This window comes from Xenopus laevis, chromosome 8L (assembly GCF_017654675.1).
Source record: "Xenopus laevis strain J_2021 chromosome 8L, Xenopus_laevis_v10.1, whole genome shotgun sequence".
NCBI lineage: Eukaryota > Metazoa > Chordata > Amphibia > Anura > Pipidae > Xenopus > Xenopus laevis.
The window spans coordinates 91,294,021-91,305,009 of record NC_054385.1 but is presented as its reverse complement, the minus strand read 5'-3'; the positions used below and the strand labels follow the sequence as shown (position 1 = coordinate 91,305,009).

Genomic DNA, 10,989 nt, shown 5'->3' with positions numbered 1-10,989 from the left:
TTAAATTTTCATTTTTGCAATAGTTCCCATTTAAGAGCTTCTATGAAGGAGGATATGGTAGAAGCAATTTCTGTTTCTAAAGGTGGCCATTGACGCACAGATAATATTGTATGAAACAAATTTTCATACGATATTCGGTGCGTGTATGGTGGGAAAAGAGCCGACCGATATCGGCAGGAGACTTGGATATCAGTCGGCTCGTAGATTGGGCTGGACGGAAAATTTTGATTGGGTGCCTTTGAAGGCACCCAAACATCGGCCATTGTTAGTGCTGAATAGTGAAATGCAGGTAGAATGCTATTGTTTTCTACCTGTATATCTAACGATTCAGCTCTACACGTGTGTATTGAAACGAACGATCTTTCTTGGAAATATCTTTTCCAAGAAAGTTCGTAATTGTTACATCTATGGTCACCTTAAGAACAACATTATTAACATGTATTTTTAGAGCGCCAGCGTATTGAGCAGCACTGTCTTTAGCAGCTAATCTACAGCTATATGCCAGGTTCAATTAATATACAGGTTGTTTTAGGTTTTCCAATAGTTTTTGCTTTATGTAGTTTATCTTAGTTTAGAATTACAAAAGGTTGTGGTTTATATTTTTGATCTCTGGCAGTGATAAAATACCTTTTATGTTGAGTACTTAAAGGGATACTGTCATGGGAAAAAAAAAATTTTCAAAATGAATCAGTTAATAGTGCTGCTCCAGCAGAATTCTGCACTGAAATCCATTTCTCAAAAGAGCAAACAGATTTTTTTATATTCAATTTTGAAATCTGACATGGGGCTAGACATTTTGTCAATTTCCCAGCTGCCCCAAGTCATGTGACTTGTGCTCTGATAAACTTCAATCACTCTTTACTGCTGTACTGCAAGTTGGAGTGATATCATCCCCTCCCTTTCCCCCCTCCAGCAGCCAAACAAAAGAACAATGGGAAGGTAACCAGATAACAGCTCCCTAACACAAGATAACAGCTGCCAGGTAGATCTAAGAACAGCACTTAATAGTAAAAACCCATGTCTCACTGAGACACATTCAGTTACATTGAGAAGGAAAAACAGCAGCCTGCCAGAAAGCATTTCTCTCCTAAAGTGCAGGCACAAGTCACATGACCAGGGGCAGCTGGGAAATTGACAATATGTCTAGCCCCATGTCAGATTTTAAAATTGAATATAAAAAAATCTGTTTGCTCTTTTGAGAAATGGATTTCAGTGCAGAATTCTGCTGGATCAGCACTATTGACCGATTTACTTTGAAAAAAATGTTTTTTCCCATGACAGTATCCCTTTAACTTCTACCTTCGGGTCAGGCCACACTGGGCATTTCAGGGAGATTTGGTCGCCTGGCGACTAATCGCCTCGTTTTTGCAGCGACCAATCTCCCCAAAACGCCCAGTGTGGCCTGACCCTTAAACTGAGTCCAAAGTTTGATGTACCTACTCCAGAGCCCTAATACTATCATGAAGGATAAAAAAAAAGTGACTTCAGCTAAGGCTAAAGAACACTGAGCTGAATGTAATTTTAGTCAAATGAGACTGAAAGTGATTACACTTCATTAAAACACACCAGTGCGGCCCTTTCTCTTCTCCCTTTGGAGAGGATCCATTTTCTGTGTTAACTACAGTACTGTTTACAGTGAGAACAAGAGGCAAAGGTAACAATGTGTTGCCGAGCCATTCACATCTGTTCCCCCCGCTGGGATTCAAACAGTGGCTCTTTCTCTCCACCAATCAGGAAACCGGATGTGGGGCGGGTCTATCATCTCTATGGCAATCTTTTGTCGGTAATGGCCAATCAGGGGCGGAACCGCTCTGCAAATCCTTTCCTCTTTCGGTGGTTAGAGCGTGGGAGGTGAGGCGCCGCCGGGTCCTGGCTTCAGTCGGCTGAAAACGGACGCTCCATTGGGTTTTTATACCGACTTCACGGCTTCCTGACAACGCTCCCTTTACGTCCGATTATATGCCGCTCGTCCGCGGGCAGCGTCTTTATTACCGGTGAGTATTTCAAGGGGGGAACCGGAGGTGTCATTGGAAACGGCACGTTAGCAATTCCAGTCCTTAGTGGGGCTGCTTGCTAGTTAGAACGTATCGTATTTATTCAGAGCTCTGAACAGTTGTTGTTACTATTAGAGAGTAAGGAAGGAGCGAAAGCACTAGGAAACAATGAACAGCTAAAATGGCGGCTCCCATCCCCCTCTCGCCATCCGTAAGCAATGCAGTGACGTAAATGCGAGGGGCCCCCTGCCTGGGAAGTGTAGTTCCGACATTGGCGACCGCTTCACTCGCTGAACTACAATTTCCCCGCGCTTTATGCAGGGAAAAATAGTCCGATCTTGAAGTTTGTATGCGAGACGTGTGCTTATTTACAGAATTGTATGAGTGATTAGCGTGTAATAAGCATGCGGGCTTGTGTACAGTGTGTGTTTTTCTATGTTTATCATTTTTCTTGGTTTCTAGGTCCTATCCCCCCCCCCCTTATCTATAGTTTTTGTATATTTGCTGTATATATATACCAGTCTGCATGAAGGCTTTATAAATATTTGCTCAAAATGGCAACAATCTGATGCTCTTTAAGTAATTTCCTTAAGAGCTTTGAAGTCCAGAAGGAAGGGTGGAATGGCAGGTCTCAACAGGAATAGCTGTTAAATCAACCCAGTGCTTCGTGCCCATTCTTGAAGTGCTCCTCAGAAGTCACCCCAGGAGTCATAGAATGTTGTTCATTGTTGGGCTTGGTGGGTGGGCAAAATCTTTATATCATGGAAGACAAATGTAATCAGATCCCTCCAGCCTATCAGAATTTTACCTCCCCCCCCCCCCAGTTCACTATAATTAATAAGACCACTGTGTTAATGTGCCATACATGGGTCGATGACCCTGTACTTGTGGACCAAGTTGGCATCTTAATGGCCCATGTAACTTGCCCCCTGATTGCCTGTCTGTCCAAGGATGGCATTAGTGTGTTTATACAGTTATAATACACAAAAACCATGAATATCCTGTAAATGAAATCCTTATAAACGGTGAGTTCTGATGTCATCATTTATAAACGGTGAGTTCTGATGTCATTTCCGTCACATGACTTACTGAAACTTGTGTATTATAAATAAAGTACCCCCAGTTGCAAAATATGAGGATATTAGAAGTTACCTCGGTGGTCCATGACCTGTATAAAACCACTCGCCCTTCGGCCTCGTGTTTTTATATGGTCATGAAACTCCCCGGTAACTTATAATATCCTTATTTTACAAGAGGGGGTACTTTATTCACTATATCATCAATGGGCCTTTAAGGGGATGGGGCGATTAGTCGCCCCGCGACAAATCGCTTCTTCTTCGGGGCGACAACCTCCCCAAACTGCCTTCCTGACAGCTATAATAAAAAATCGCCAGCTGGATGGCACTCGCTGCCGGGACGACTAATCTCCCTGAATCTGCGCGTGTGCCCTTACCCTAAGGCCCTCTGTATCATCCAGTTTGTTTGCTCCCATCCAACAATCGGATCAGCCCATTTGGCCAAGCATGTGGGCGGCCAAATCAAACTCAGATCCGCTCGTTGGCACGCTTGAATCACAAGCAGTTCTGGCAGTGTATGGCCAGTTTTCGTGACAGGGGGCATCTTTTCAGCAGGCAATTAATATTGGGTAGGTTACCGATGCATTGATGGGGTCCCAACCTTTTATATTTTGAGCCACATTCAAATGTAAACATAGATGGGGAGCATAAATAAAGTACCTGGGGATGCCAAATAAGCACTATAATTGGCTAAATGTTAGTCCTATGTGGACTGGCAGCTCAGTGTAGCTGCAAATGTTTTTTTATGCAACCAAAAAATACAGCCATGAATTTAAAAAAAAAAAATAAGCACCTGCTTTAAGGCTACTGGGAGCAACATCCAAGGGGTTTGCGAGCAACAGCCACTGATTGCGGACCACTGATTTAAAAGATAAGCCAGCTCGATACGTTGTGATGCATTAAAGGGGGTTGTTAACCTTCCAAACACTTTTTCAGTTGAGTTGTTTTCAGAAATAGACTTTTTTTTCTAATTGCTTTCCGTTTTTTTTTTACCATTTCTCCAAAATCTGTGTTTAAATTTTAATGTCTCTGGTGTTTCAGTTTGACAGCTCAGCAATTCAGGCTCAGACACTAAACTGTAAATTTTGGTATTAAATTTGCAAATTTGTTGATACATTTCTTAGCAGCATCTCTGGAGTATTAGCAACTATTGTATCAATTCTAACAGGTGCCTCTAATGAAACCCAGAGATTCTGCTCAGCAGGGACACAGATAAGAAATGTAATCAACAAATGTATCAATTTAGAACAGTTTCCACTTTACAGGGTTTGTGGCAACGGAAAACGAATCGCCGCGTGTGATTAGCGACGGCATTTTTTTTTTTAGCCTGCGCAGAGTCAGGGAAGGCGTTTGGGGAGATTGATCGCCGCAAAAGCGAGTCGATTAGTCGCCAGGCGACCAAATCTCCCCAAAATGCCCTGTGTGGATTTACCCTTAGAAGGTGAAAAATTAAACTTTACACTTCAATAATCGGAAAATACATAGAAAATAGAAAGTAATTGGAAAAAGTCTTTATTTCTGGTGAACTATCTGAATCTAACTGAACTGAAAACAGTGTTGGAAAGTGAACAACCCCTTTAGGTATATTGGGCCAGATCAATTTAGTGAGAAAAAGTTCTCTTGAATAAATTTCAATCTGAGGAGAAAAAACTTTCTCCTAATTCAGTTCCAGTTTTTTATCCCCCTAGACTTCAATAGAGTTTTTACGTGATAAAATAAGTTTTTCTGAATTTAATTGCATCTCAATATGACTCTTGTCCATGACTTTTCACATGATAAACCTTTTTCTCAATGAATTGAATTTGGTCCATTGTTTCAGCTGATACAGAAGCAGCACCCTTGTCCCACCTACTTGGGTGCAAAATTCTTCCTGTGCCAGTATTGGTGCTTTTCAGCCCAAGGATGCGCTAGTAAGTGTTGGCTGAATAGCACCACTACCTTCACCTTTTGAATGAGTTGGATGGGATAAAAACAGTTATAATTGATCCCCAGATACCTTTTGTATGCATGAATTTGTTGTGAATTGTCAAAATGATAAATGTTGTATATATTTGCATTTACAGAACTGTGTACTTGTCATTATCACACTATAATTTGCTTTCTTTGCAGTGCGCCAGGTTGGACATTTTTCAGGGAAACATTCTTTGTGGCACCTTTCCCTGCTGTTATATTTGACGCGTTCTGTTTTTTTTTTTTTTTTTTTTTTTACCCTCAGTATTACACAATTTTATTCTGGTATCAAAACATTTCTTTAGTAATAAAGAAAGACCCTTTGCAGCTGTATTTGGTATTCATTCCTTGCTTCATTTTACTGTACAAGAATACATTATTACAAAATGTTTACAGTAACACTGTTGATATCAAAATAATTGCTTTGCCATGCTCCCCAAATTGTAGGGAATGTGTAGTAAATATTTTTTTAATGTAATAATTGTCTAGATATAAATCGCTTATTAGTGTGTATCCTCAATCTAACCTTTTCTGGTGTTTTGCAGTTGGGTGTTCCAAATCGTTGACTGCTGCAGTAAAGCTCACAGCTCATATAGGGTGTTTGCAGAATTTAAAATGGTTACAGAATTCTCACATTAATTTGAATATATCTTAAAGATAAATAATGCAGGTTTGGGACCTGGGGTTTTCAAGATAAGGGGTCTTTCCATGATTTGGATAACCATACTTTTAAAGGGCACCTGTTGGGTAAAAATGTTATCCCCCAACCAAAGGTACAGGCTAATAGAGTCTGCATTCCGGTGATAACAGTAGTTTTTTGTTTTGTTTTTTTAAACGCCCCTTGCTAGCGCCACGCTACCCGCTGCTAGCGCCACGCTACCCGCACCAGGATGGAGCTCCCGGTGTGAGCAGCCATGTCCAATCAGTCGCATGCACATAATGAAAAGCTGCCCTGAATTGCTCAGCATGCGCGTTATGCACATACGAGTGACTGGACATGGCTGCTCGCACCGGTCTCAGTGGGAGATGGTTTTCCCATAATTTGGAGCTTTCTGGATAACTGATTTTCCAGATAAGGAATCCCATACCTATAGCCTGTCTGTCTGATTTATGTACAGGTGCATATTACTGCTCCATAATATCTCAGGCAATCCCTTATATGCATCTGTACATATCTTATTAATTTTAAAAACCGGCAAAAATAATGTTGCATATGTCAAATGGCAACCACTTAAATTTATTTTACTCCCAAGTATGAAGCTTTAAAGTGCTAGAGGGCATTAAAAAAAAAAACGTATAAAAATTTTATTGGATATATATGAACTATCTGCCAATCTTTGCTACCTAACCATGCTTGCTAATTTGAGGCCTTCAAATATTGCTGGACTCAAATGTAACATATAAAAGCTGTATACTGGCTGGTATATGAATGTGCTGATGTGCCTCACCAAACAACCTGCAACACATACACGTAAGATGTGTCCATTGGCATGCTATAGTCTGTCTATATGCATTTTAATGCTTAGAGATACAGTAGGCATGTTCCAGTAAATCTGCATATAAACAGTTGGCCAGATAAATGTGACTGTCATAAATACTGTTTAATTGCTATTTTAATCTCTAGCTTCCTGCATTAATCCTGCTGTGATAACCCATCAATTAAACTAACTGATATATTTTCATTTTCTGTGCAGTGCCCAAAATATTTAAAAACGCTTCTCATTTGAGGAACCATCCATAGCACTTTAATTTTGCAGTGGATCAAGGATTTCTAAAAGAGTCATGCATTCTCCAGTGCAGAATGTTTTTGTCATTGGCCTAGAAATGGACAGGACCAAAGTTGTATGGCAGTTTTTTTCACTACAGTGTGAAGCAGTACATACATGGAGAAAACATTGTAATGCCTTCTCAAGAGGTATTCGTTTGATATTTTAGTAAATACGTGGTTGTGATTGCTTATTTTGTCCTTACTAAATATTGAGTCTATATTATTTTTGTATTTTAAGTTTCCAGTTTTAGTGTTACCATATACATGGGTTGTATTTGCAACAATCGTGTTTAAAAATAAACTTTATAATCTGTTGTTTTGTGCTATGTGTGTATATAAATGTTTTATCTTTCTTTCTTCATTTCTTTAGGTTAAAATGTTTACTAGAGGAATCAAGAGAAAAAGTTGTGACCCCGAGGAAGATAATGATGGACCTCTTGCTGACTTGAAAACTGTTCCTTCATACACGCTTGAAAGACAGTCATTACTAGACATGTCATTGGTTAAGCTTCAGCTGTGTCACATGCTTATTGAACCCAACCTTTGTCGGTCGGTACTTATTGCTAACACAGTACGGCAGATTCAAGAAGAGATGACTCAAGATGGTAGCTGGCACATATTTGATCAAAGAAGAACTGATCAGTTTCCATTAGATCATCTGGTTTCCACAGACATCCTTTGTCGTTCGACCAAAGAACTGGATGAAGGGAAAATTAATGATGAATACATTGCTTACAGTGAAGAACTGGAAGTACACCAGACCCAGGAAATTTCTGAACTGCCAGCAGTTAGTTCACTAAAACCATTACAAAATTCCCCAAGTAACCTCTGGGAAACCGAAAGCCCACAGGAAAATAAGGTGCATTTTCAAAAATCTCTAGACCATATTTTTGAGACATTGGAAAACAGAAATGCTACCTGTGTGGAAGATTTATTTTCCGAAGTTGATACCTCATACTATGACCTTGATACAGTACTGACGGGCATGATGGGAAATTCAAAACTAGGCCATTGTGACATGCTTGAAAGCTTTTCACCTCCATCAACAATATCCTCAAGCTGCAAGACTGAGCACAATGAGATTGATCATATTGTTGAGATTCTGGTAGAATCCTGAAATTATCATATATTAAATATACATTCTTTAGCAACACAGGATTACTAGTATTAATGTCATAATATATTGCGGTTGAATCCATATTATGCCAGCAATACACTATATCAGCATTTAATGTATCTCTATTGCTTTAGCAGGCACCTTCTTCAGTTTCAAACAGCAATTGTGAATGCTTACATGCGAATATGTTTGTATCCTTTAACATACTATATGCCACATTTATCGGTTCTATAGGGATCGAACACTGCCTTGAAGTGTGGCATTAAACGGTTAAATTGCCCGTATTGCAAAAAGACACCATGAAAAGCTGAAGGTCCCACGCATTCCAGATAACTGATCCTTCTGTCCCTTGTGCTTCCTATTTATGTTCATATAGGGAATAATGTACCCCCTGCTTTAAAATACAAGGATATTAGAAGTCACAGAGGAGTTCCATGACCACATAAAGGTATGCGGCCAATGGGCGAGTCTTGGAATTTGCCATTGTTTTAGGCAAAGAGGCCACTTCTAATATTGTCATAGTTTACAACAGGGAGTACGATTTTTTTTTTTTTGACCCAATTATAGTGGGTCATGTGACACAAATCACATTGTTAAGCACTGATATATGACTTGTGACATTACTATGCACCATTTATAAGGACATAATGTACAGGAAATTCATGATCCTTGTGTATTATAAATTATTTCCTCATCCTCTTATGCAACCTTCAAAGTGAGACTTTTATAAAAACTTGTTTATTTTTAGATCTTCATTTTTAAGGTCAGCTATCATGATGGTATACTTATGTTATATGGTATACTTTTTCTAAACTGTATCCATTAAAAAATAATGCACCATATAATTACGGTTTTATATGGTGCATGTTTTTTCTATCGAACTGTTTGCTGGGAAAGAATAGCTGGTGTTTGAGAGCCTTTACAGATATACTTTGGTGGGACAGAAAAGGAAATGTATGAGAATAGACTAATTTCTGTGCTGTATAGTTTAAGCCTCATGTGTTTTGGCATAAGTCATTCAACCGAAGACTGTTCTTTACCCCTCTGTCCAACTGTTCTGTGCTACTTTACAATGCCATTGTAGGACACAGTAATGATTATTTCAAAGCAATAGTTCATGCAGCACAAACTATTTGGATCAGAGGGTTAAAGAAAAAGCCTATTTTGCTGTCCCAGTGACGTTGTACTTATGCAAATAATTAATAAACGATAGAAAATAAATAATGAAGACCAGATGAAAAGTTGCTTACAATTGGCTATTTTATGACATACTAATAGTTAACATAAAGGCAACCAACCTTTTAAGCATACTGCAGAATTTATTTTGTTCTTCATTTCATGAATAGTTCCCATAAGTCTTTCTTTAATGAAAGCATTGTCTGAAGCATGTAAGCAATAATTTACTATGACTTACATTAAGTGGCTTTCAGCAGAGTGATTCTGCTTAAACTAGATAACTCACGATGAAGGTAGATTAAACCAGGTTGGTTACATATGTATGCATAGATATAAATGATTCACTATTGACATCTTCTAAAAAAAATGGTCTTTAAACTAAGAACCTGCTCTATATAACCGCATGTTGAAGGAATATTTAACCCTTTCCATACTTGTTCCCTTTTATCATGCTGCACCACAAGGCAGACAGAACCTTATAATATACAGTATTAGCACCATGGTACTTGTATGCCTTTTGCTGTTGGTACTACAGTAGGTGGAGAGAAGACTATTTGGCATCCTTGTTTTACATAAGTCTGATGTTTATCCTTTCATATGCAGCAACTGTATTTTTCCTGAACCCCTTTTATGGCTTTTTCTTATAATATACCCGTTTTCCAACTGTCTTGTTCCAACTGGTATTTACTAGTGATGGGCAAAGCTGACCTGTTTCGCTTTGCCAAAAATTTGCTGAAATGCATTGAAGTGTATGGGCAGCAAAAAGTTTTCGACACGCAAAAATTCTATGGGTGTCCTTTTCACAGCAATAACTTGCCGAAAAATTTCGTTCATCACTAGTATTTACCAACAAATGTCAAATCTTTGTGTATGTTGCTGGTTATGGTTGTCATCCTAATCACGTCTCCAAGAATCCAATGTCATGAAAGGGCATAGGGCTACTGTTAGTTGTAAACCAGCTACACACTATTAATTTGCAATCAAATTGTTAAATACAATTACTTTGCCATCTAATTGTTCATCATAATTGCAGTAGGTATTAATGGTGTAAGGGACCACATTGCCCATAATCTAATTCTTGAGTTTATTAAAGTAGATTGCATGTAGATCAATTGATAACCTTGAAAACATACCGTTAATGGGACTCATCTGGCATCATTTCCAGTGTTAATCGTTCAACACAATGGGGGTTATTTATCATAGTCTGAATGTATCGCAATATTTTCTGCTACAAACTCCAATCAAATCTGCTCGGTTTTTTATGCTTATTTATTATTACATTTTCCCAAAAATTTGATTTGTAGTAAAATATTCCCGTTTTCAATGGGATTTTTTTTTTAGATTTTTTTTCATACGTTTTATTTTTTCAGAATTTTCACCAGAAACCTTAGGGGTATTGCATGAAACCCAGCACAGATCAAAAAATCATTGGGACTTTTCCCATTGACTTATATGCAACCTTGACAGGTCTGAGATGCCGGATTTTCAGATTCTGACTTTTTAATCCTCTGAGTTTAATAAATTTTGATTTTATCAAAAAATAAATTTTCGTGATTTTTTTTGCAATCGGAGTTTAGTAAATAACCCCCTATGTGATGGGCAGCCAATGTTGTCAAAAATATTCATACTAGTTTCTTATCTCAAGTTTTGACTCAAGTCATACATGCAGTTGAACATGACAGTCCGCTCATTAAAAAGTTCTAGGTTAAAACTACTCCATATCTCTTGTTTACAGATTTATTTAAAAAAAATGGTATAACAGATTTAAGTTACTGACATGTTTTTCTTTTACATTCGTTATAGAGTGTATTTCTGACTTTTATGGCTCCTAAGGATCTTGTTTTTTTGTTAGCATAGCTGTGAGTGATATCCTATTTCCTTAAGAGAGAATTTTAGTGAGAAGAGATT

At 38.4% G+C, this 10,989-nt stretch overlaps 1 protein-coding gene across 2 annotated transcripts; it reads left to right on the top strand.

The window, feature by feature from the left end:
- The first annotated feature begins 1,726 nt into the window (after window positions 1–1,726).
- On the top strand, window positions 1,727–10,622 carry cdca4.L (cell division cycle associated 4 L homeolog). Of its 2 annotated transcripts, XM_018228968.2 has the most exons (3): window positions 1,727–1,994; window positions 6,715–6,935; window positions 7,159–7,939. In XM_018228968.2, exons 2-3 carry the CDS (start codon window positions 6,921–6,923, stop codon window positions 7,903–7,905), a joined length of 762 nt encoding a protein of 253 aa, XP_018084457.1. In that variant the 5' UTR covers window positions 1,727–1,994; window positions 6,715–6,920; the 3' UTR covers window positions 7,906–7,939.
- The last annotated feature ends 367 nt before the right edge of the window (window positions 10,623–10,989 follow it).